The sequence below is a fragment of the Pan troglodytes genome, chromosome 2, assembly GCF_028858775.2.
Source record: "Pan troglodytes isolate AG18354 chromosome 2, NHGRI_mPanTro3-v2.0_pri, whole genome shotgun sequence".
Lineage (NCBI taxonomy): Eukaryota > Metazoa > Chordata > Mammalia > Primates > Hominidae > Pan > Pan troglodytes.
The window spans coordinates 159,744,108-159,766,932 of NC_086015.1; the positions used below are offsets into that span (position 1 = coordinate 159,744,108).

The window sequence follows — 22,825 nt, forward strand, 5'->3', positions numbered from 1 at the left end:
CTCCTCCCCACATGCCTTAAAACCCTTCTGAGGCTTCCCATCACCCATCAGAGAAGGCCAGGCTCCACAGCAGTCGGGCCTCATCACTCCCCACCACACCTTCCTGGAATCTCAATCTTGAGCCGCTCTCAACCACTCAAGAGCTTCGGCCATAACAGTGGCCCTCTGCCTACAAACTGACCACTATCCCAGCCTAGCAAAATCCTACTCCATCCCCAAGTTCCAGATCAATAGGAACCCAATCCTGGGAGGACTTTACTAATGCCCAGCCAGCCCCAGCAACATTAGCCAGACCTCCCGCAACCCACCACCTATCCCAGGCAGTGTAACATCAAGTTTGCAAAACTAGTAGCCTGTGGGGTGTTTGTAAAATCTGTAGTAGTTTACAGTGTTTCAAAGTGGGGCTTCTCTTGAAAATTCTGGTCTTGTGATACTATGTCTTGTTTTATTCGAGTACTTTTATGGTTTCATTTTTTTAATGTTTAAATCTCTTTCCTATAGAGATTTGCTTTGGTGTAATGAATGAAGGATTCTTCTCCTCACGTGGCTAACCCGCTGTATTTTAGACAAAAAAAAAAAAAAAAATCCAACAAATCCAATTTCTAGGTTTTTGGTCTCATTGTTACAATCTCATTTTAAATAACACATTCGCTGTTTGGACACTGAAATTCCAGAGCTAGTGGGAAACCAAATTCTTCCTTCAGCTTCAGACAGTAAAACATTAACCAGAATGAAGTTTCCCAGGCTGGCAGCTCTATTTTGCCAAACCCTAAGGCTTCTGAGGATAGCACTTGACTGGAGACAAGGTCACCTTGGCCAGCAGGATTGCAACAAAGGAAGAATGAGGTTGAAACCTCAGAATTGGTCGTCAGAATTGTATTTCACCACAGTCTCCACACAGGGTCAGACTTTTCCAGTGAGAAAGTCTGCCTTTGTCCCTTGTCTTATGGTGTAATGTGTACCCTTGGCCCACTTCTCACAGTAAATGCTAGCCTTGGATGAGCTCATCCTTTCCCGGGGCTTCAGTCAGCGTGTCGGTGCAAATGACTCACAAACCCTCAACTCCAGTACTCCGGCAGCTACTAAGCTCCACAGCTGCACTTGCAGCTGCTCAGTCACTCCTAGGTGGATATTCCACAGGCACTTTACACTCAACACATCCTATTCCCTCCCAACTTCTTATTCCCCAAACTACTACTCCTTTGGTTTCTAATCTCAATAATCAATACCAATATACTTCTAGTTACTCAGTCTTGAAACCACCATCTTCCCCCAAAATGTCTCTCAGGTCCACTTTTCTGCTCCACTGCCCTAGTTAAGGCCCTATTGCCTGGCTTGGATTGTAATACATATCTAACATCTGTGTCCCCTTTCAACCTCCTCCAGCTCATCCTTCAAACTACCTCCAGGTGTCTGATAGGGTTACTCCTAGATCAGAAGTCCTGACAGGTTCCCCACTGCCTAAAGTGGGGACTCCATAAAATGGCATTCAAGGCTTTCCACACTCTTATCCCATTCTTACCATCCGTATCCTGTTCTTAGCATCCCCACACCTACACCAATCACTGTATACTATCACTCCAGTTCACTTTTCCATGCTATTCCATCTACCTGGGATGCCTGTTAAACCCCAGCCATCCTTCACCAGGGATAAGACCACCAGTCAGAATAAATCTCTCCTTAGTCTCTAGACCTGTGCTGTGTACTACTATGGTTCTAGCCACATGTGGCTATTGTATGCGGGAAAGATGGTGAGTCCAAACAGAGATGTGCTTTAAGTGTAACATGTTCACAAGATGTGACTTATACCAAAAACAACTGTCAAGTATCTTTTCTATATTGATTACATGTTGAAATAATGTTTTGGATATAATGAAGTAAAAACATGTATTAATTTCACTGTTCTTTTTAAGGTATCTAATAGAAAATTTAAAATTACAAATGTGGCTTGCATTATATTTCTGTTGGATAGAGCTGCTCTATATTTCTATGAGCCTTCACTTATGCCTTTATGCCTTCATTTATGCAGTCAATCAGCAAGGCCCCTGACCTCAAGGAGCTTACAATGTGATGGTGTTGGGGGCGGGGGGCTTAGATTTCAGCTGTGGTTTATGAAGATATATGATTCTAGATTACTTTGCTAAATATAGAGCACAAAAAACTGAATGATCAACACTGCTAACAATATCCTTTGTACTTCTCCTCCTGCTCTCAGGTTCTCCCAAAGATGACATCACATGTGGTAAATGAGATTGATAACATACTGCGCAACAAGCCCTACAGCAAGAAGGACTATAGATCATAAGGCAATGCATGAACCACAGAAGCTGCATGGTTAAAATAGCGGCCTGTGCCCAGTACAGAAAGGTGTTACTAACCAGTCTTTTGAATCACTTAGCAGCTTGCTGCTCAACCTCTAGTGTCCCTCCCTGGATTCTTTGAGGTGTCTGCTGTCGCTACCACTGTGCACATCTGAAAACTCACAACCAAGAAAAGCCATTCTATTTTCTTATCTTGGACTGGAGTCACCTATTCTTGCATTGCTGTATACACCTCATGCTTATGCAATGGGAAGAATATGGGGGCCAGGGGGTGTGGTACTACCTTCAGGCATTTGGTAACTCAAAGAAGGCTGTACAGATATATTTTTTCAAAAGAACAAAATCCACAGATGCAATGTGAGTTGCATAAGAAACAGAGTAGATAGACTAAATTCAGTGAAGGAAAAGAATTGAGAGATTTTTCTTAGTAAATAGATTATTGTTAAGTAAATAGTTATTAAAAATATATCTCACTGCAAAAAAAAAAACAGTATCTTCACTCAAAAGTCTTGCTTGGAAGAATAAGCAGAAAGAATTTTATATATTTTTTTTCTATTTTCACATTCATACTAACAAGTTTTGTTCCATTTGTTATTCAATAAAACAAAAATTTCTAGGTATTTGTTTTATTACCTTTCAAATATTTACTGTTGCTTGGCCCCAAGAATGGCCTTGTACAACTTATCCAGAATGTCTATTAGGATTCTAATGTTATGTCCACTTACAAGTAGAGACAGTAAAAGGATGAATACCCAATCTTTAGTGACATTGCAGCTGATTTATAAAAGAGAGGGCTACACTGCTATGGAAACTTAGCTTCAAAGAAAATGCAATGTATCTGCAATTAGGTGTTCATTTTTTACTACATTTTATTAAAACCTGCTTTATACTTTCAACTGCTTATAGGCACAACTTCTGCAAGTTTAAATATTTGAGCTTTACAAATAAACATACACATGCTCAGTTTTTTAAGTAAACCTGTAAAATACCCAGGAAGGCAAATGTTCATTGTTTAATTAGCACTGGGATTTTATAATATAATGTTTGGTATTTTTGAGGCATTGTTAACATGAAAGTCAACCACTGGCTTTGTGAAAAATGCTATGTCACTATTCAGAATATGCTGGGTAAATTAACTTGCCTAGTGAAAAGCAAAATGTTAAAGAACTTCTGGTTCTATAATCATATTATATGCACTAAACTATATGCATGAAAGTTCTTTGCATGGATTAATGGGGCTTACCCTTGTTGCACTCGAAATCTGAGGTGTATCTAGCCCTGCCACTATTGGCTACTTACCCTCATTAATATCCCACTTGAGAAAAATTGTGAGACTATACTGTGTCAATATCTGTAAAAAGAGAGAAAACATGTTTTGTTTTTTTTTTGAAGGGGGTGGTGTGGGAGTGGCCCTTTAACTCTATTTGGCTATCTGAGGATGTGCAAAATTCTCATTTAATTTTCTGGTCAGCAAGTTCCCCACACAGAAATCACTCTGAGGTTTACAGAAGAAGAACTGTAATATTATTATTTTAAAATGCGATTTTCTGTCATCAGTTCTAGATATGTACTTCATGGTTAAATTCTAAATCTGAAAATGCTAGTGGGAGATATCAAGAAATTTTCTTTTTGATTACTAGTACCTGTATTCTAACAGAGAGTTTGAATTTTTTGCCCGTGTTATCAGAATGATGGAAATTGATCATTTTTTTCAGTTGTTCATTGTGTATTCAATCCAGCGAACTGCTGTATGTATAGAGGAGCTGAGGTGCTGTCTAATGGGAAATGTGATTTGATTTATTTGCTTAGAGTAATAAAAGCATTTTGTGCATTCAATCTTACAATAGATTTTATCTGATCTTTCACTGTAAGGCTTATGTGTATTTTCCATATATGTAAAACATACACATGTAAAATGTATGTGGCCATAAATTAGGCAATAATCATCTAAATAAAAATTATATTGGCAGCTAAGCTGCACTGAATACTCAACAGAAATAGTAGTGATCAAAAGTCTGAGATTTAAATTGCAATCCAAACATATTCTATCAATCAATCAATGGAGATTAACTACTGAAGATACCATTTCTCACTGGGTTTTAGAACACTCTGCACTAAGGTTAAGGCTTCACAAATTCACTTTTAAAAACTTACTTGCAAATCAAAACCAAATATAAATATTATGGCTTAGCTGTGGGAACAGCCAGTTTTTTATATGCGAATCTGTCATGGTAAATATACTAATGTATTTCACAGTTAGTTATGTCCTTAAGAAAAAATTCCACGCACTCTTATTATTTTCTTTTCTCTTCCAAAAAGAATTCCCTGGCAGAGAATCTATCATTCCAAAAGGTAACCTGGGTACCAGCCATCCCTATATGGAAATCTCAGGCAAACTAGAAACCCTGTGTCTGGCTTCCCACTTTAAGAACTGTCACTTCATCTTCTTCATGACAAGAGTGCCAAAGTCATGAGGCAGATGTCAGAGCCTGAAGGAAACTTAGCCATCTGCAAAGCCATCCCTCTTTGACAAACGAGCAAAGCAGGCCTGGATAGATGAAAAAACTTGCCCAAACTCACACACTGCTAGTTGATGGCAGAACCAGGCCTAGAACCCAAGTATTTTGTGTTCTAGTTCAGTGCTCCATTAGGTAGATTTTTTTTTTCTTTTTAAGCTTTAAAGAAGAAGTTTTATGCAGAAATTGTTTGTGAGAATGTTGAAGTTAAAAAACTTACTTATTAATCCAAACTCAGAAATCAAACAGGGATAAGTCAGCAAAAAGATGATATATTGAAAATTCATGAACGCCAACGAGAAGTTAGCCTCTATCGCCCTGAAAATTTAAACCAACCCCCCCAAAAGACCCTCCTAATCTATTAATTCCTCTGCTTGGGAGTCCCAAGGAAGTGAAAGAGAATCCCTTAGAGCTCTGATACAGCTATAAATTGGTTTTCTCCATAAATGTACACATACATGTATCCTTCCATCCTGTCTCCAGAAGCAGCAGTGACTGGCACGCACACTGAAAACAAAGAAATAGGGCAGGCAGGAAGGCACAACAGGTACATACTGGCAGAGGCCTGATGTCTGCCCTTTACTGTAACTGCTCAATGCCTTTCATTGCCTCACATACATTTGATTGGTAACTACAAAGATGTGCATTTACATGTGTGAGATATTAAAATGATGGTTACATGTATACATATGTACCAAACCTGCATGGTCAGCACATGTATCCCAGAACTTAAAGTAAAATAAAAAATAAAACAATTTGGAAAAAAAAGATGGTTAATGTAAAATAATATAATAAAGATTATGTACTTCATCATAGGATTCTTATAAAGAAGTGTAGGGAAAATACAAATTTTAAGAAGCAAAGTTTAATCATACTTATTAAGCAAGACTTTTCACAAGAATTGAGTATAAATTCAATCTCCATATTTAACTTCAACCCTTGTTTCAAATTATCCTTTCCAAGTTTCAATAATATGGCAAATAGGACAACCAGTAAACTTTTATTGCTTAAGAATATCAATCTAGGCCGGGTGCGGTGGCTCATGCCTGTAATTCCAGCACTTTGGGAGGCCGAGGCAGGTAGATCACGAGGTCAGGAGATCGAGACCATCCTGGCTAACAGGGTGAAACCCCGTCTCTACTAAAAATACAAAAAAATTAGCCGGGTGTGGTGGCGGGCGCCTGTAGTCCCAGCTACTCGGCAGGCTGAGGCAGGAGAATGGCGTGAACCTGGGAGGCGGAGCTCGCAGTGAGCCAAGATAGAGCCACTGTACTCCAGCCTGGGTGACAGAGCGAGACTCTGTCTCAAAAAAAAAAAAAAAAAAAGAATATCAATCCAAGATTTTTATTAAGTTAAAATGAAGGAACTAAAAATAGGTAAATGAAAATGTTATAACACTTTAGTGCTATTTATGAGTATGAACAAAGGAATTTAATCACTTTGAATCCCAATTACAGATGAATCTTTTATTTCATGGGTGCTGGGTATGTGGTCTTTTTAAGACAAAAATTCTACAGCATGGTTTTACTAAGTCAGATTGAGTAGGTCGCATCTCTGTGTGCCACACAGAACTTTTAGACAAGAGTAGAGGGGAAAAGGTTCTGCAATTCCTCACAGTAAAGTACTCACACAGTAAATCCTTAACGAAAACTACTGAACTGTGAGTATATGCTTTATAATCTTATGCACAGAAATGTATCTATTAGTACAGAAAGTTGGAAAACACCAAGATTAAAAACAGAGTGCTGTAGGAAAAATTCACAACAGTAAACAAATTTCGCTCACTCATTTTCCTACAAATCTTCAGTTTATTAATTCAAGAGAAACTATATTAGGAATATTCGGCTGATACCCCTATTTCACCACCTCATCTAAGCTACACTGTATTATACCAAGAATAGTGGCAATTTTTTCCCCATCTATACAGGCACTGCCATCTAGTGGCAAGTTTTCACCAGCAATTTTAAAAGATAGTGGCCCAACTCTGGTAACAAATAGTGGACACTGATGGTTTGTCAAATAAGCAAATGCATTTATTTGATACACAAATTCCATGCCACCAGTCAAACTATGGTCTGGCTTTTTTTTTTAACCAACAGTAAAGAAAACTTTTTGGGTTTTTTTGTTTCTTTTTTGAGATGGAGTCTCACCCTTGCCACCCAGGCAGTAGTAGCACGATCTCGACTCACTGCAACCTCTGCCTCCTGGGTTCAGGCAGTTCTCCTGCTTCAGCCTCCCAAGTAGCTGAGATTACAGGCGCCCACCATCACGCCCGGCTAATTTTGGAATTTTTAGTAGAGACGGGGTTTCACCATGTTGGCCAGGAGTTCAAGAAAAGTTTTTTAAAAATAATAAACCTCTAAAGTGTTACCCTAACTGTACCTTGCAGTGATATGTCACTTCTCTAGTCACTCCACATTATCCAGTGATGGCACCTAGATAATAATGCACCAAAGAAAAGTAAAGAATTGCAGACTTCTAGAAGCAATGATGAAATATAATTCTCAGTTGCAGAAAATGATGATCTGGGTCATTATGCAAATGCATTCCTGCCTGTTTTTCTTCCAAGTTCTTGCATGGAGCCCAACACATCCAATAGCATGGAAGTGGAAGTTAAACTCCTGATGAATAATTTTTATAAAATTATAAAGAAAACAACTAATAACATGTATGAAATTCACATTAAATTTAGAAGTGGATAGTAAAGATTAGGACTATATTTCCTTTGGGGTGCTGCTTGTAGGAAATTACTGAATGACAACTGCTATCACCTGTGATTTCATATCCTTTTAGCTGATATTGCTAAAGAGCTTCCCAAACTTTTTCAAGTCATGGCATACACAAGAAATGATATCTGTACATACACGGGTAAAAAAATGCAAGAGATTGCTCTCAGCTGGATCCCCAAGGGCTAAAGAGATAAATATCTTGCTCACAATCAATGGGAACCTGTGAACTAAAGAGTCAAATGTATGAAAGTCCTCATGGAAAAATGTTGACAAGCACTAAAATCACTGTAAATTCCTTGGAGAGTTCTCAGAATTGCAGAAGTTCAGAAAAATTACTTTGGTCTTTTACATGTCAATATTCAGGAAAGAGGTTCTTTCTCTTACTTAACATTCCTCCAGGGTGTGAGACCCTGGTCAAGGAAAACAATGATTCCTGTGTCTTAGTAAGTCAAACCAACATGGCAGGGTCAAGTTGACCTCCCTGGCCACTCAGGGCCAAAGCCATACAGTGGAACAGTGTGTTCTTTAACCTCGTAGGACAACTCTCATATGCCTGGGCACTATTTTTAGGTTACTACCTTGGCTGCCCTTCTTTAAGAAAAAAAAAAAAAAAGAACTTTTCCACAAGTTTCTCTTCCTCTAGTTGGAAAATTAGAGAAATCATGTTTTTAATTTTGTGTTATTTCAGATCACAAATTCAAACACTTGTAAACATTAAGCTCTGTTCAATCCCCTGGGAAGAGGATTCATTCTGATATTTACGGTTCAAAAGAAGTTGTAATATTGTGCTTGGAACACAGAGAACCAGTTATTAACTTCCTACTACTATTATATAATAAATAATAACAGCTCGGCCCAGGTTACTGTGACCTCTGACAGATCAAGGAAACAAGTTATTTTCTCCTCTTGTGATTACAGCACATTGCAAGACATTTTTTTCCTTTTAATAAACGTCCTAGTACTCTGAGTTTCCCTTTCAATTCATTTAATTTCAACAATCTGTCAAAAAACAGCCAATAAACAAATACTGAATTACATTCTGCTGGGTTTTTTAAAGGCTCTAGACTATAAAAACATCTTGTGTCTCCCACCCTGACCACCCTGCTACTTTTCCATATACCACAGGCCACCCATAGACACAAAGCCAGGGGGTGAAGCTGACATGGTCTATTTGGAGCCAGTAGACAGGAGGGCGATGAGTCCTGATGAAGCACTTATGGACAAAATGTAGTTCCTGTAAGAAATTTAATGTTATGGAAAAATGAGTAACTCCAAATTAGTTTTTCGAGAAAATAAAGAGCCCATCTCTTTGGAATGTACTGCTTCCTTCCTCACACTTGGTGTAATCATAATGATGTGCAGCCCCATTGTCTGCAAACACAATTTGCAAGACAGAAGACCAAAAAAAAATGGAAAACATTCACAGGAAATGTGTTCCAATTTAAAAAAAACACTTTAGACAGAAACCTAGAACACATGATCACAAAGAATAATCTGAATTCCATTTAACCTTCACGAAGAGCTGATCAAAGAACATGGAGAGAAAAGAGATTTGTTTTCCTTTTCTTCCCCTAAGAGCAATGGAAAAATAAGTCTTCCCTGCGAATCAGTGTTTTGCTGCAGTTGGCTTGCAACAACAAGGAGGTTCTAAAAGTTCGAAGCTACTCCTAGCCTCAGAACTCTACAATTTTCAGCAAACCACTCCAGCATTCCCAGAAGGTACACGTTGGAGGGTATCTGATATTTTATTACATCATAATCACCAATTGTTAAAATCTTGGCTGCACATTCCTGGATAACACCTTTAATAAATTAATAAGAGAAGACTGATTCTTGCCCAAAAGCTCAACTTAACAGCAGCTTGAAACACTATTAAGATACACTGGAATGAACCTATTTAACTGCATTGGCCATCCACCCAACCCTCAGAGCCCAAAAATAACAGGTACAGGGGCTTATTATTTCAGAAGCTATCAAAAATGACAGGTTTGCTTTGGCTCTTTGGAGCTTTTTTTTTAAGGAGGCAAGGACACAGATTCCCATAGACTACTTTGTAATACTTTATCATACAGTCATAATTCATAAACTTAAAAGAATCTTAAACCAATAGCTGTTATTTTAAATGTCCAGAAAGTTATCTAAAGTCAGCACTATTTAATGGACTGACTCCCAGAGCAGTTTTTCTTTCCACTAAAATATCCAGACAAGTCAAAACCAAAATGAACTACTGTTTCTTGACTTCTAAAAAAGATAATCAACCTTGAAAAGGATACACTGTGGGGTTGAAGTTCTTCAATATGAAGAAGGAAGCAACAATGACCACGACCAGGAACAGAGTGTTGTTATAGAAGATGGAAAATGTTGTAGCTTCATAATCAGCAACTTCATTCTTCTTCCACAAGATTCTAGAGACACAGAAACAAGTCAAACAAGCTTATAAATATGATTTTAAAAACCTTTTAAGTACCATATGGCTCTAGTTCATCATAAAACAAGTTTTTCCTTGAGTGTTCTAGGGTAAGAATGTGTTTGTAATATTAGATTTAGTCAGAATTGTCCCCTTTCTTCCACTGAAAAAAAATATGTCACTCTATGATAGTGAAGAAAACATCATGCTGGTTATGTTACCATTTTTCCCAGGCAACCAGGGTTATGGAAGAAAGGACTCATTAATGGCAACCCGCACGGTTTCATCAGCAGCTAAGTCAAATATCTTTCTCTTGGCCCTTACCTAAAACTCAGACTCCATGATTAGCAGCCTGTGGAGTTTCCTTGGCTATACCTTGGGCTTGAGGCTTTCTACAGCCTACGGATTTCAGACTTCAATATCACACCTTCAGAAGACAATCCCAATGACAAAAATTACCTGTGGTCTCACAGAAGTAGGCTATTGTTAGCCATCTTTATTAATTCAAACAAAAAAAGAGCGCTTAATCATTAGGAGGACTTTTTAATGCCTGTAAAATCCTTCTACTTTTTATTCTATTTTACTTGTTCTGATAGTTTATCTTATTAATTTACTAGTATTTCATCCATCTTTTCTTTTACCCCTTCACACAGGCAAAAGGAAGTTATAGGATGCCTGTGAATAAGGGAGCCTTCATTCTTGTTGGTTAATTAACTTTGTAAAGCAGTTTTTAAAAGGGTAGGTTGTGACCCATTAGTGGGATGTGAACTCAATCAAGTGGATCGAATGCCCATAGAAATTAATTGAGTTGAGACCAGCATTTTAAAAAAATGAAATAGGAAAGAATAGAAAAACATCAGCAGCACATCGCACAGAGTAGGATAATTATCGTTTTATGAAACATGTGCATGTGTCCACGTGTGAGTTTATTTGGTCAAAAGGTAAAATACATATTTTTTACTGTAGGTCATTATCAAAAAGGTTGAAGGCCACTTTGTAGACACTTTGTCTCCCAAAAAGGTAAACCTACTCTGGAGTCAGATGACACATCCCCTCAACCCTAAGGACAGCACTTTAAGTAAGTCATTGGTAACTGACACATTTTATTCATTAAGTATACTAATCCAAAGAAAACAAGTTTTGCCGGAAAGGAGCTAAATGAAGGCTAATTAACATCTTATGCTCATCTTAAGAAATCTGTAGTCTCCAACAGATGCCATATTTCCTCAATTCTACAGACACCATCGACTTAATAACTCTTCCATTTACTGTAAGTTTGGAGGAAGGGAAGGACATTACATTAAGTGCAGCCATCAACTATAAAACACCTTCTAATTTCATAGAAGTTTAAATGTAAATTTTTAAAACACAAGAGTTGGAGTTCCAGGAAACATATCATTCTAACACTGATCAATGATACCAGCCTAGTAAGATGCATAGTCTCAACATGGTTTAACACTAGAATGAACACTCAGGACAACTGCCTCCATTTTTAAGACTCTGGCATGAGACCCACTGAAGTCAGGTTGCTTATGTAGGTTATTAGCCTGACTTTACTCTAGATGATAAAATTATCTCACCTGCATCACAGTGCTTCTCCTTAACTTCTTTTCTGTCAAGTCCTAAATAAGAAGTGATATGGTTTGGCTCTGTGTCCCCACCCAAATCTCATCTTGAATTGTAATCCCCACATGTTGAGGGAGGGACCTGGTGGGAGGTGACTGGATCATGGGTGCGGTTTCCCCCATGCCACTCTCGTGACAGTGAGGGAGTTGTCACAAAATCTGATGGTTTAAAAATGGCACTTTCCCCTGTGCTCACTCACTCTCCTGCCACCTTGTGTAGAAGGCACTTGCTTCTTTACCTTCCACCATGATTGTAAGTTTTTTGAGGCATCCCCAGTCATGCAGAACTGTGAGTCAATTAAACTTTTCTTTATAAATTACCCAGTCTCTGGTAGTATCTTTATAGCACTGTGAAAATCGACTAATACAAGAACCATTTTCAAAAAACTCTTAATGAAAGAAGTTGCCCAATCCTTTAGATTTCCCTAGATCCCAATATGACCACGTGTTAGTTACATCAGTGTATAAAGTCAGGACTGCCTGACAGCCTTTAGAACTTTTACTGAGTCCACCCATATCCTGTTTTTGTTTCTGTTTTAAATTTAGGACCCCCAAATGCCCTCATTGCCAACGGTTCTGCCTAGTAGAAGACATTTTCTTCCTAGTAGGGAACCTGGTTTGGGAGAGCACTTCTCAATATCTTAAGGATGTTTTCAGGAAGAGCTTCCTACAAGAGAAATGTTGAGACCAAGCAACTGTTAAATGATAGATCACCTGTAAATCAAGAAGAAACCACACTCCCACTCTGGAATGAATGTTAATGAATCTCACATTCTCCTCTGTTTATTTCCATCCTTGGATAAATGAACATTTTAAAGTACTTTTAAGCGGCATGGAGTATATATTCCAAATGAATGTAGACAGAGCTTTGAGAGATACACATCTAAGCAAAGAAATGCTGATAAGCCTTCTTCTTACATCAAATCTCCTGGAATTCTTTCAGAGAGAAACAAGCTAGATCTTAATGAGAGGCTCTGGTCCCAGTTATCAAGGTCAATCAATACAGTACAAACTGTATCCCGTATGGCTTTTATGGTGGAAATAAAAACAGCCAAATTTCTACCAATGAAAAGAAGAGAAATTTTATAATGTTCTGACACTCTGCACTTATATATATCCATGAAACCTCCACCTCACCCCACTTTGAAATACCTAATCCAGCAAATGGCAAAGGTTTCATTCCCAATTTCAACTGATTCACTAGTAGTGACTACCTGAACACTAAACTGAGAAAGATTCCGAGACATAACCCAGGATCAAGAACAAGTGCCAGACCAAATCTGCCCAAGACTGCAGTGGGCAGAGGAAACCCATTTACTATCCCTGACATAATTAATCACTGAAAACCTTTAAAAGCTGTAACAAACATTTTGAAATTTAGGTAACTATGCATACCCTAGTTTAAGAAACACCATTGTAATGAAAAATTCAACAAAAAGTTTTTTCTAAAACAGTGATCTAGATTCTCTAACCTTGATCCCTATGCAAAAAACAAGCAATTGGAAAGCTATGCAGCCCGACCTCATTAAAGCTGCTCCATGCAGAAAGGCCTCCATTGTCATAATACTGTGCCTTCAGTTTTATAAAGGAGCCATAGAAGATAATCATTTTAATAATGTTTTGGTACCTTTCCAAAACCACTATAGAAGACATTGTTCATTAAGTTACTCAGTGTCCCTTAAATAAGGATCCACTTGATAAAGTATTTCCAAGATCCAGTGCCAGGAAAGTTTCTTTTCAGAAGGACTTGCATGCTGCTTCTCGTCAGACAATGAAAGCTATGTGACCTCAGATGCTTCCCCTGACACCTGGAAACCCACAACTAAGTTCAGTGCTCAGTTGCTGTAACTAACTCTAAGGTACTTGCTCATCCACCTTTTCCTCCTTTTAAATGGTTTCTGGTCCTTTAAAAGTGTGTTACTTGTTTTATATGCATTTTAAGAAAACCGTATTAAATACAGAAAATATATTATATGCACTTTAACAATGGAAGTTCACACAAAGTTCTGGAGCAAAGTGGGGTAAAAAATATGTTCCAACAAAGCATCTTCTTGATACTGAAACAAAAGATCCATGAAAACCAGCAGACTCACAACTATTAAACTATGTGGCAATTCTTCAGCACAAGTTTACTCAGGGACTTCTGCTACTCAGACGTTAAGATTGTCCAATAAGCCTTCTAAGAGCAGCTGGCAGAAAAAATTGGGACTAGGGGTTAACAAACGTGGCACAGAATTGAGCAACAGGAGAAAAACCCAGTTATTTTCTTTTTCCCAACCAATACAGATAACTAATTACGGGATATCCCTCGGGAAGCTCAGGAACAGAAATACCACCACATAGACATGCTAACACATAAACCCTTCAGACCCAGAGGGGTTAGGCGATATGTTCAAGGTTGTGCACCTATTAACAGACAAAGCCTGCTCTGTACAAAGCTCTGTTGCCTCCTCAATTCCAGCAGACAGTCACAAGTACAAGCTCTCAAGTTAAACTGCCTGTGTTCTTATCATGGATCTACCATGTACTAATTCAGGACCCTGGGCAAGTTACTCAAGCTTTCTGTACCTTTGTTGCCTCAGGTATAAAAAGGAGATAAAAATAGTACCTACTTCACAGGACTCTTTAGAGGAATAAATCAACTATTGTACAGCACAGATAAAAGTATCTGGTTGTAATAAAAACTCTAAAAGTCAGCTATTACTATTTCCATTACTACTACTACTACAATTCCAAAATTTACCTCAGACAATTCCAAAATCCACATTCTTTAAGCAAAAATCAAAAAATTTTCTTCAAAGTACCCCCTTTTATGATGGCCATACTTTAAACAGGAGTCAAACCTTTCATCTTTCTCCTTCCGAGACATCTTTCTATTATCAGCTTCAGAAAGTTTTCGAGTCACTTCTTTGGAAACAGCATCCTCCCTCTTCTGTGCTACTCTGGAAGAAAAAGAAAAAAAGAAAAAGTTTCCATATGCTACAGAGGTGAACATCACACTCTCTCAGAAACACACCGTACTCATATTTCGTACTGGCAACAGAATGATATTTCACATTTCAAGAAAAGAAGCTGAGCAGAAAGTTCCAAGTTTATTACACTGCACTAGCCAAAAGAGAAGTTCGAGAAATGTCCAAGATGTGGTTTATTAGTGACGTGTTTTGATTTCCCCTTAAAAAGAAGAATTTTCCACAGTTTAGGAATTAATGTGGTTAATAAAGTCAAATGCTATTAACACAATTTAGTTAAGAATCATTTTAACTACATTTTGTTTTAACCTATCATCTAACTGTTCAACAAATAAATTTCATAAGGCATTAGTAAATGATGTATTATTTCAATTCCAAGTACATAACAGGAGCGAAAACTAGGCTTAAACGAAGTGGAAATAATAGCTGTAATATCTTAAAGTAATTATTTTAACTTTACTCCAAAGGACAATTTAAGCTGGGTGTGATGGACAGAAAGCCCCAGGTCATTCAAGGCAGGAGTTTTCAATCTTTCTTCAACTACAAGGGTGTCTGGGATACAAGTTAAGCACAAATTGCAACTGATTTTACCTATTTTTTTTACCTGTCTCCATCTTTAGCTCTCTCACTCAAGAACTGAGTTAGAAATGACATTGTTATTAATAAAAAGAAAACGTTTAGTCACTTTCAAATAATGTATTTTTTAAAAGGTTTACAAAGTTACTTTTTAAACCTTGTTACCCCACACAAATTGGTAACTGGAAAGAGGAAAAAATAGTTCTAAAAAAAAAACAAAACAAAACACACACAATTAAGAGGAAATCAATTCTGAAACCTAAAGTAAAAGGCTGCTAAGGGGGCAGAGAGCTGTCTTTTTAAGAGACACTTTAGGACACTAAAATGAACTTTTTACTCCGAAGATCCAACTTCATTTGATTCATTTCATTATATAAAAACTATCTTTTTTCATATGCTTCTTGCACTTCGGATACACTCAGCTCCAAAGGCAGAGATTCTTCTCTCTGAACCTCTTTAGCAGACCAGGCACTAAATATGTTTCTTCATGAGAACAGATTGTGAGAACAGGAAAAATAAGAAAAATTAAAAATAAATAAATGTGTTTCTTGAACTTAACATCAGACAACTTTTTTTTCCACAAAAGACCAACTGAAAAGAAATGGACACAGTTTACTGCAGAAACCTTTCTTAGCTTAATATAAAAAATATATACACACACCCCAACTATCAAGGTGTTAGGACACAGGAATAAACGACTGCATTTTCAAAAGAGTTGGTTGTCACTATGTGTCTTTAGGACGAACAGTCAACCGATTGTCCACATGATAAATCCTCAGGAAGACATTACACCAGATAACTAAGCAATTTCTCTTCTAGGTCTAGAATTTTATCCTTACCTACCAGGGGCATAACAACCACACTGCAGGTTTACTGCAACTCAAGAGGAGGAAGCCCTCCCCTCTGTCTTAGAGCTCTCAGAAAATAAACCTCACTCAGTGCTGAACACTCTAAAACAAAATAGAGGTCACGCTAGTGACCTAGCACTTAGTCAACTAAGATAACCCATAAAATCAATTGTATTTTTCTTCCTTTACTCTTTCACATCAGTAAGTCAGAACACTTCCAAAATTAAAAATAAAAAAAGACACTACCTGATTTCTTAAAATAAAAACATCTTTGCAAACATGGTTTAAATTATGCCACGTTAAAAAACAAAAACAACTTCTAAGGGCTCTCTTAGCCCCAACCTCTTCAACCCTGTACATAAACATTTATTATGTGCCAGACTCTATGCTTAACATGTATGATCATAATGAATCCTCACCACCCTCTGAAATTCCACTAGCATCTCCAGTTTATAGCTGAGGAATCTGAAGTCTACAAAGGTAAAATTATGCCCACGGCCACACATTTAAGAGTGGCAGAGCTGGCACTGGAACCCAGACTGTCAACTCTGAAGCCATCTTCCTTCTACTGCCAACAGCTACCCACACTCAGCATCTTGCTGGATCTTTGAACCTTAACCATCTTGCAAATCTGTAGGCATTTCAAAGTCAGTAGCATATTTAATATAAAGCCAAAACTATGACTTAAAAAAAAAACCTCCATTCTGAGTCTATTAAGTCAGTAAGTCATTGAAATTTTACTGAACTAAATGTACCATTAACTGTTTTAAGGAGTATAAAATATGGCAGGTGTCTTCAAGAAGCCTAAAGTAGAAAGGAAAAGGTAAAAAGAACATGACTTTGATTCTAAAGAGATGAATGAAAAATGTTATGAAGAATAAGTAAAGAATGACGAGTCTCAAAGGGACTGAGTTCCAAGAGTATTACAAAGGATGGGTCATACAAGATGCCCACTTGTGAGGGCTTCCCGATACACAGATGGACACGCCTCACAGGAAACAGTCCCATACAGTGGAGGCCCACATGAGCTGAATCCTGGAATAGCAGCTGGTTGAGGGGCTGCCAAGCAGAAAGATAACAAAGATAACCCAATTTCTCTGCTGGTCCATCAGAACAGCAGCCACGAAAACCTGAGCTCGTTTGTGTCCAGAACAGTAAGGAGGAAACTGCTAAGGCCACTTCAGTCACTGAGGCCATTTTGGGACATTTCTTAAAATAAATCCCTGTTAACTGAGATCATCTCAACATGTTTCTATTCCTCATTCCCCGAAAGAGTCTAACACAGGGACAATAAAGCAAAGAAATGATCAAAATCAGGAAGGATTTCTCTGGAAAAGATTCCTAGGTCTAGAAATAAAACACAGGTAAGAATGGAAAGGAAGTAAGTTAATCCTAAATAGGGTAGGGCACAAGACATATTCAAAGGATGATGTGAGGGCTGAGTCAGAAGGGTTAAAGCCTAATTCTGAAAGATGAGGCCAGACTCATAGGAAGGAAGCAGATGACTTGCATTCCAGGGGTCTAGAAAAATTTGGCTTTAATACATTTAAAAAAAAACAGGCCATGGCTGGACACGGCAGCTCACGCCTATAATCCTAGAACTTTGGGAGACCGAGGCAGACGGATCACTTGAGCCCAGAAGTTCAAGACCAGCCTGGGCAACATGGCAAAACTCCATCTCTACAAAATATACAAAAATTAGCCAGGCGTGGTAGTAGTGCGTGCCTGTAGTCCCAGCTATTTGGGAGGCTGATGTGGGAGGATCGCTTGAGCCCAGGAGGCAGAGGTTGCAGTAAGCCAAGATTGGGCCACTGCGCTCTAACTTGGGCAACAGAGTGAGAGTCTGTCTCAAAAAAAAAAAAAAAAAGCCATGATGAGTTGTTATGAGAATGACATGATAAAAATGATGTCACATAAGGAGAAATACATACTCTTCATTGGATAAAACAAGGAAAATACCTGCACCTCATATGGATGCTATAAGGATTACATAGGGTAATGTGCTTCATATAGTGCATGGCAGGGCGGGCCCTAAACTTGTTTTAAAAGACCAGATGGAGGTTGTTACAGCAATACAAGTAAAAACAGCATCCAAACTAGAGTGAGAACTATGGATGAAAAGATAATGCACATACAAAGTATGTTCGTACTTCAAGTCTCAGTGAAATTCCAATTGCCTTTTAAGAAATTACTTTCAAAGCAATACAGCACCTAGATGACCCCATCAAGGAAGGAGGGAAATAATCCTGCTATCCCTACCCAAGTATCACAGTGTACATGAAAGCAACATCAAAGGGCGTCAATTAAACAATTTATACCACTTCCAATGAGACAATGAGGACCATGACGCTGAGAAATAATAAATGTTACCATCTTTCCTAAGTCTACATGATCCTGCATTTTAACCTCTATGAAACTAGAATATTTAATTGCTTATAATTAAGGTATAAGTTTATTGTGGTGAGGCTTGAGTTTTCTTCTCTAAAAGCTGTATTTTACAGTATGTGTGATCTTAGACTATGTTAATCCTTTACATTTTATACACTTGTATGAAAACAAATGTAATTAGCATTGAAAATGACAGAGAGTTAAAAAAAAAAAAAAAAAGCAATAAAATAAAAAGACCAGCCTGGTCAACATGGCCTGTCTCTACAAAAAAATTAGCTGGGCATGGTAGCCTGCACCTGTAGGCCCAGCTACTTGGGAGGCTGAGGTGGGAGGATCCCTTGAGCCTGGGAAGGTTGAGGCTGCAGTGAACCATAATCATGCCACTGCACTGCAGCCTGGGCAAGAACTAGACCTTGTCTCAAAAAATAATAATGACAAAAAGATCATTTCTTTAACTTCCAAAAGTAGTACGTGAAGAGCCCAGAACAATTCTCTCCATAAGGAATTACATTTAGCTTCTGAAATGTTAACTTACTTGGTGGGTTTGTTTCTCTGATGAACCTCATATTAAGGCCTGTGTTTAAGTGTTCTAATTCCACCCTCAAAACCTGCTTCTGTAGCCGTGTCAGAATGATCATTGTCTCTACTTCAGTTAGTTAATAATTCTTCCTAGCATCAATGTTCCTTTCCCCCAAAATATGTTTATTAATATATATATCTCTCAAATTAATGCTTATTAAAACCAACACACACAAATGATCTTTAAGAAGACATATAAAAATATAACATGTAGTACGTACTTTCACTTGAAAAACATACTTACTTGTGCTTGAGAACAAATTTCACATTCTTGTATGCAAAGGCTACCAAATATGTGCTTACTAGGGTCATCACACTATACAAAACAGCAGACTGAATAAGATCCATATGCCATATTCGCCAGTATAACCCTGAATTAAAATAAAAGGGGGAAGAGTACAAAAAGAAACAAAACATTACAACCCCGTAACAAAAGCCTGCGAAATTAATTATAGCTAAGCCTGGTAAAATACCAGGTTATTAGTTATGCAATCCAATAGTATCTGAGGATCTTCAGAAGTGAGATAACCAGTAACAGTATAGTCTCAAGCTTTCCAGTTCAGAACATTTGAAAAACATCACCTTCCTATTACTAGTCCAGATGAGATTTCAACTTCTAAAATGAGAACAAACTCTGGCTCAACGTAATCACAAGTCAGACTTCAAATTTCATTCATCAGGGTACTAGCATGCGAAACACAGGCCATTCCAAAACGCCACGTGCAGTCCCAAACCATAGTTTCCTTGCTGACGTGGCTGTTATCAGAACTCCAAGCAGTGCTATGTCCAATTAGTGAGCCATCATATGGCTTCGCATCACGTTAATGGCACGCTGGGTTGTATAAGGACAAAAGAGAAAAATACATTTAGTTTTAAATGCCCAACAACAGTGCAGCAAAAGACAGGAGTTCTGGAAACTTGAGCTCTACTAAAAACGACCTTGTCCAAGTCTGCAGTTTCCCAACCAAGTGAGAATTCTAGAATTAGTCCAGTAGGATTATTAAAAAGTCTAAATAAGGTAGATCCCTAACCCCTGGCACTTCAACCTCTCTCTTTTTGCAAAAACCAGGAAAATTATGCAATGGTGTGAAGTAGCTCACGTAAAGATGCACTTATAATTCAGTGGGTCACTTCATAGGTTTCTCACCTAATTAATTTATGCAAAATAAGTAATAAGTTTAAAATTTCGTAACGGCAAGCAACAGTTGTATAGAAAAGGGCAGAGGCAGTATGCTTGAGTTTGTCTGTTTAAATAGAGATTCGGGGCCGCCACCCCAGAACTAGTTAACCACCTTCTCCTGGGGTGGAGCTCGGGAACGTGCGTACTTTTAACAAGTGACCTCCCCGAGTGCTGCACAGGACAATCCCAAGCGACAACACTGTGCCCAAAGAAGAGGCTCCGTGCCTCCCCGAGCTCAGGGGAGCTGGAGAGATTGCCGACCCCCGGCCGGCACCCACGCCTTGCCTGCTCGCCGGGTCCTGCCACGTCCCCGCCCAGCCCGACTAGCCGGCGGCCTGCCTAACCCGCCTCGCTCCCAGCACTCACAGATGGGGATGGCAGACACGATGAAAGCGTTCCCGAAGAAGAGCGCGGAGGACTTGGCCGAGAGATTGCGGCTGAAATCCTGCAGGAGCAGGTCCTCCTCAGACTGCTGTTTGGAGCTGCCTTTAGGAGCCATGGCGGAGCTGGAGGCGAGAACAGGGAACGTAGAGCCGGCCGCCAAGGCGGGCAAAGGCCCTTGACTCCGCCCCTGCGGCCGCCGTATCCGCTAACGACCCGTCAGCGCGGCGCGCGGAGGCGGGACCCGGTTTGGCGAAGAGCAAGCGTCCCCAGGATTGGCCAGCTTGGCGCCACTAGATAGGCTTCCGGGCGTGATTGGGCGAGCGGGCCAGACTTCCGGATTCCTGACAAGACACGTGACCCACCCACCTGGAGGAGAGAGAAGGGATTTGTAGTTTAGTCGGTGCTTTAAAAAAAAAATTAACAAAACTTTATTGATATTCCACTTCAGAGCTGCTGACGGACTCACGAGTTCTCAGTTCTTCAGAATTCCAAAATTAAAAGCTCTTCTGGCCCCACGCCATTAGTGCCCTCTGTGCGTACCCAGGACTGAGTACGTTGAAGAAGAAAGAAGAGAAAGGTATAGCTAACTCATGTAAAATCCCTTCTCCTTTACACATCCTTTATTTCATTAAATACCTTGAAGAATCTTATGACGTGCGCACCATTACCGCCATTGCAGCTGAAGAGCCTCAGGGTCGTAGACCTGCGGTGTGGGTCTCCAAGGCATGGGCTCTTCTCACTAAACAATAGGCCACCTCTGTAGGAAGAAGAAAATGGGACTCTTGCTTTTAAGAAACTCATGATCTCATTGATGAAGGCAATATTTAATATATGTCTGATACAAGTTACTACTATTTTATTTTATTTCAACTAGACCTATAGAGTTTTGTGGCTTCCAAAGCCATGCTAAATAAAACATAATACTAAGAACAGGTTGTCTAGGCAGGACTCCCTCTCTGAAGCTCAGAAAGATTAAGTATGTCTATTAAAACAGCTAGATTCCATTTTTAACTCAACACATTATCATTTTTTCTTCAAAAAAAAATTCAACGACATCACTCCCAGCAAATGCTGCTTTTGATTACTGAGAACACTCTAGTGCATTAGGCACAGTTTCCTCAACCTCCAGCCTCCTTATTAACCGTTTGGTAGATATCTTTCTTCCTCACAGTATCCAAATTGTAATCTACCTCCACAGCTTCCTGTTACTAGTCCTAATTGGGCTTTTGTCTTCAATCTTTTCCAGTCTATTCTCTATACAGGTACCAGAGTGAGTTTTCCTGAAATATAAATCCTTCCATTATCTACCACAAGTATTCCTTAATGCCAGAAGTTTTCATTAATTCACCACAAAATGAAAAAGAAAAAAAGACCATCTAGTGAATTTTTCAGAAGATCAAAAGTATTCATTTTAAAATATCTGGGTTTATGTCTTTTTTGATGTTAAAAATGCTCTTTATTACATGGTAGTGATAGAAAAAGAAATTATTATTTTCTCTTACACATACTTCTCCCCCAGTTCTTCCTATCTCACTAAGTTGCATTCTTTTAAACTCATTTGTTGTTCTGGTTAAAATGGTGGGTTTCAACACCAATTATTTTTTTCCTTCTCCATCTATGACCAATTCATAAATAAAACTTTTTGGATCTGTCTCTATAACTAGATTTTCTTCTGCCTATTTATAAACAAACTAAGGATATAAAAAGAAGATAAAAGATAAAAATCAGAGGCTGGGTGCGGTGGCTTATGCCTGTAATCCCAGCACTTTGGGAGACCAAGGTGGGTGGATCACAAGGTCAAGAGATCGAGACCATCCTGGCCAACATGGTGAAACCTCGCCTTTACTAAAAATACAAAAATTAGCCAGGCATGGTGGCGCACGCCTGTAGTCCCCAGCTACTCAGGAGGCTGAGGCAGGAGAATCACTTAAACCCGGGAGGCAGAGGTTGCAGTGAGTCAAGATCGCGCCACTACACTCCAACTCCAGCCTGGCAACAGAGCAAGACTCCATCAAAAAAAAAAAAAAAATCAGAAAACTAAAAGATCCAAAGAGACAACAATCATCTTTCTTTTAAAAGAAGAAAAGAAGAAATGATAAGGATGAGATTTAAAAAAATTATGCCTGAGAAAAATATTTTAACAATTAAAATAGGAAAGATAAAAGTTTGAAATGTTTAGTGGATATAAATGTTACAATTGATATAATCAAAAAAAGCTAGCAGAAAAAAATTAATACATTTTGTAAAGCTAAAGGTAACTATAAACAGAAGATAATCTAAAATATGAATTTCAAATTATTTTG

General features: G+C 38.5%; 2 protein-coding genes across 6 annotated transcripts in view; one reads left to right on the forward strand and one right to left on the reverse strand.

Moving 5' to 3' along the window:
- Positions 1–4,165, forward strand: part of KCNAB1 (potassium voltage-gated channel subfamily A regulatory beta subunit 1) — a 416,871-nt gene extending 412,706 nt beyond the window's left edge. For all 3 annotated transcript variants that reach the window (XM_016942215.4, XM_016942216.4, XM_016942217.4), the window contains exon 14: positions 2,216–4,165. In XM_016942215.4, the coding sequence (XP_016797704.1) occupies positions 2,216–2,305 (90 nt within the window). In that variant the 3' untranslated portion in view covers positions 2,306–4,165. The remainder of the gene's footprint in view (positions 1–2,215) is intronic.
- A 2,682-nt stretch (positions 4,166–6,847) lies between these two features.
- On the reverse strand, positions 6,848–20,888 carry SSR3 (signal sequence receptor subunit 3). Of its 3 annotated transcripts, XM_063807297.1 has the most exons (6): positions 20,505–20,888; positions 19,541–19,790; positions 19,203–19,329; positions 14,442–14,540; positions 9,840–9,971; positions 6,848–8,800 (listed from the first exon to the last, which is right to left on the reverse strand). In XM_063807297.1, exons 3-6 carry the CDS (start codon positions 19,304–19,306, stop codon positions 8,734–8,736), a joined length of 402 nt encoding a protein of 133 aa, XP_063663367.1. In that variant the 5' UTR covers positions 19,307–19,329; positions 19,541–19,790; positions 20,505–20,888; the 3' UTR covers positions 6,848–8,733. The 3 variants fall into 3 exon arrangements, with proteins under 3 accessions (XP_063663367.1, XP_516834.1, XP_003950269.1); XM_516834.9 differs by lacking the exon at positions 19,541–19,790 and having other exon boundaries at positions 20,505–20,765; XM_003950220.6 differs by lacking the exon at positions 19,541–19,790 and having other exon boundaries at positions 14,403–14,540; positions 20,505–20,723.
- Between the last annotated feature and the right edge of the window lie 1,937 nt (positions 20,889–22,825).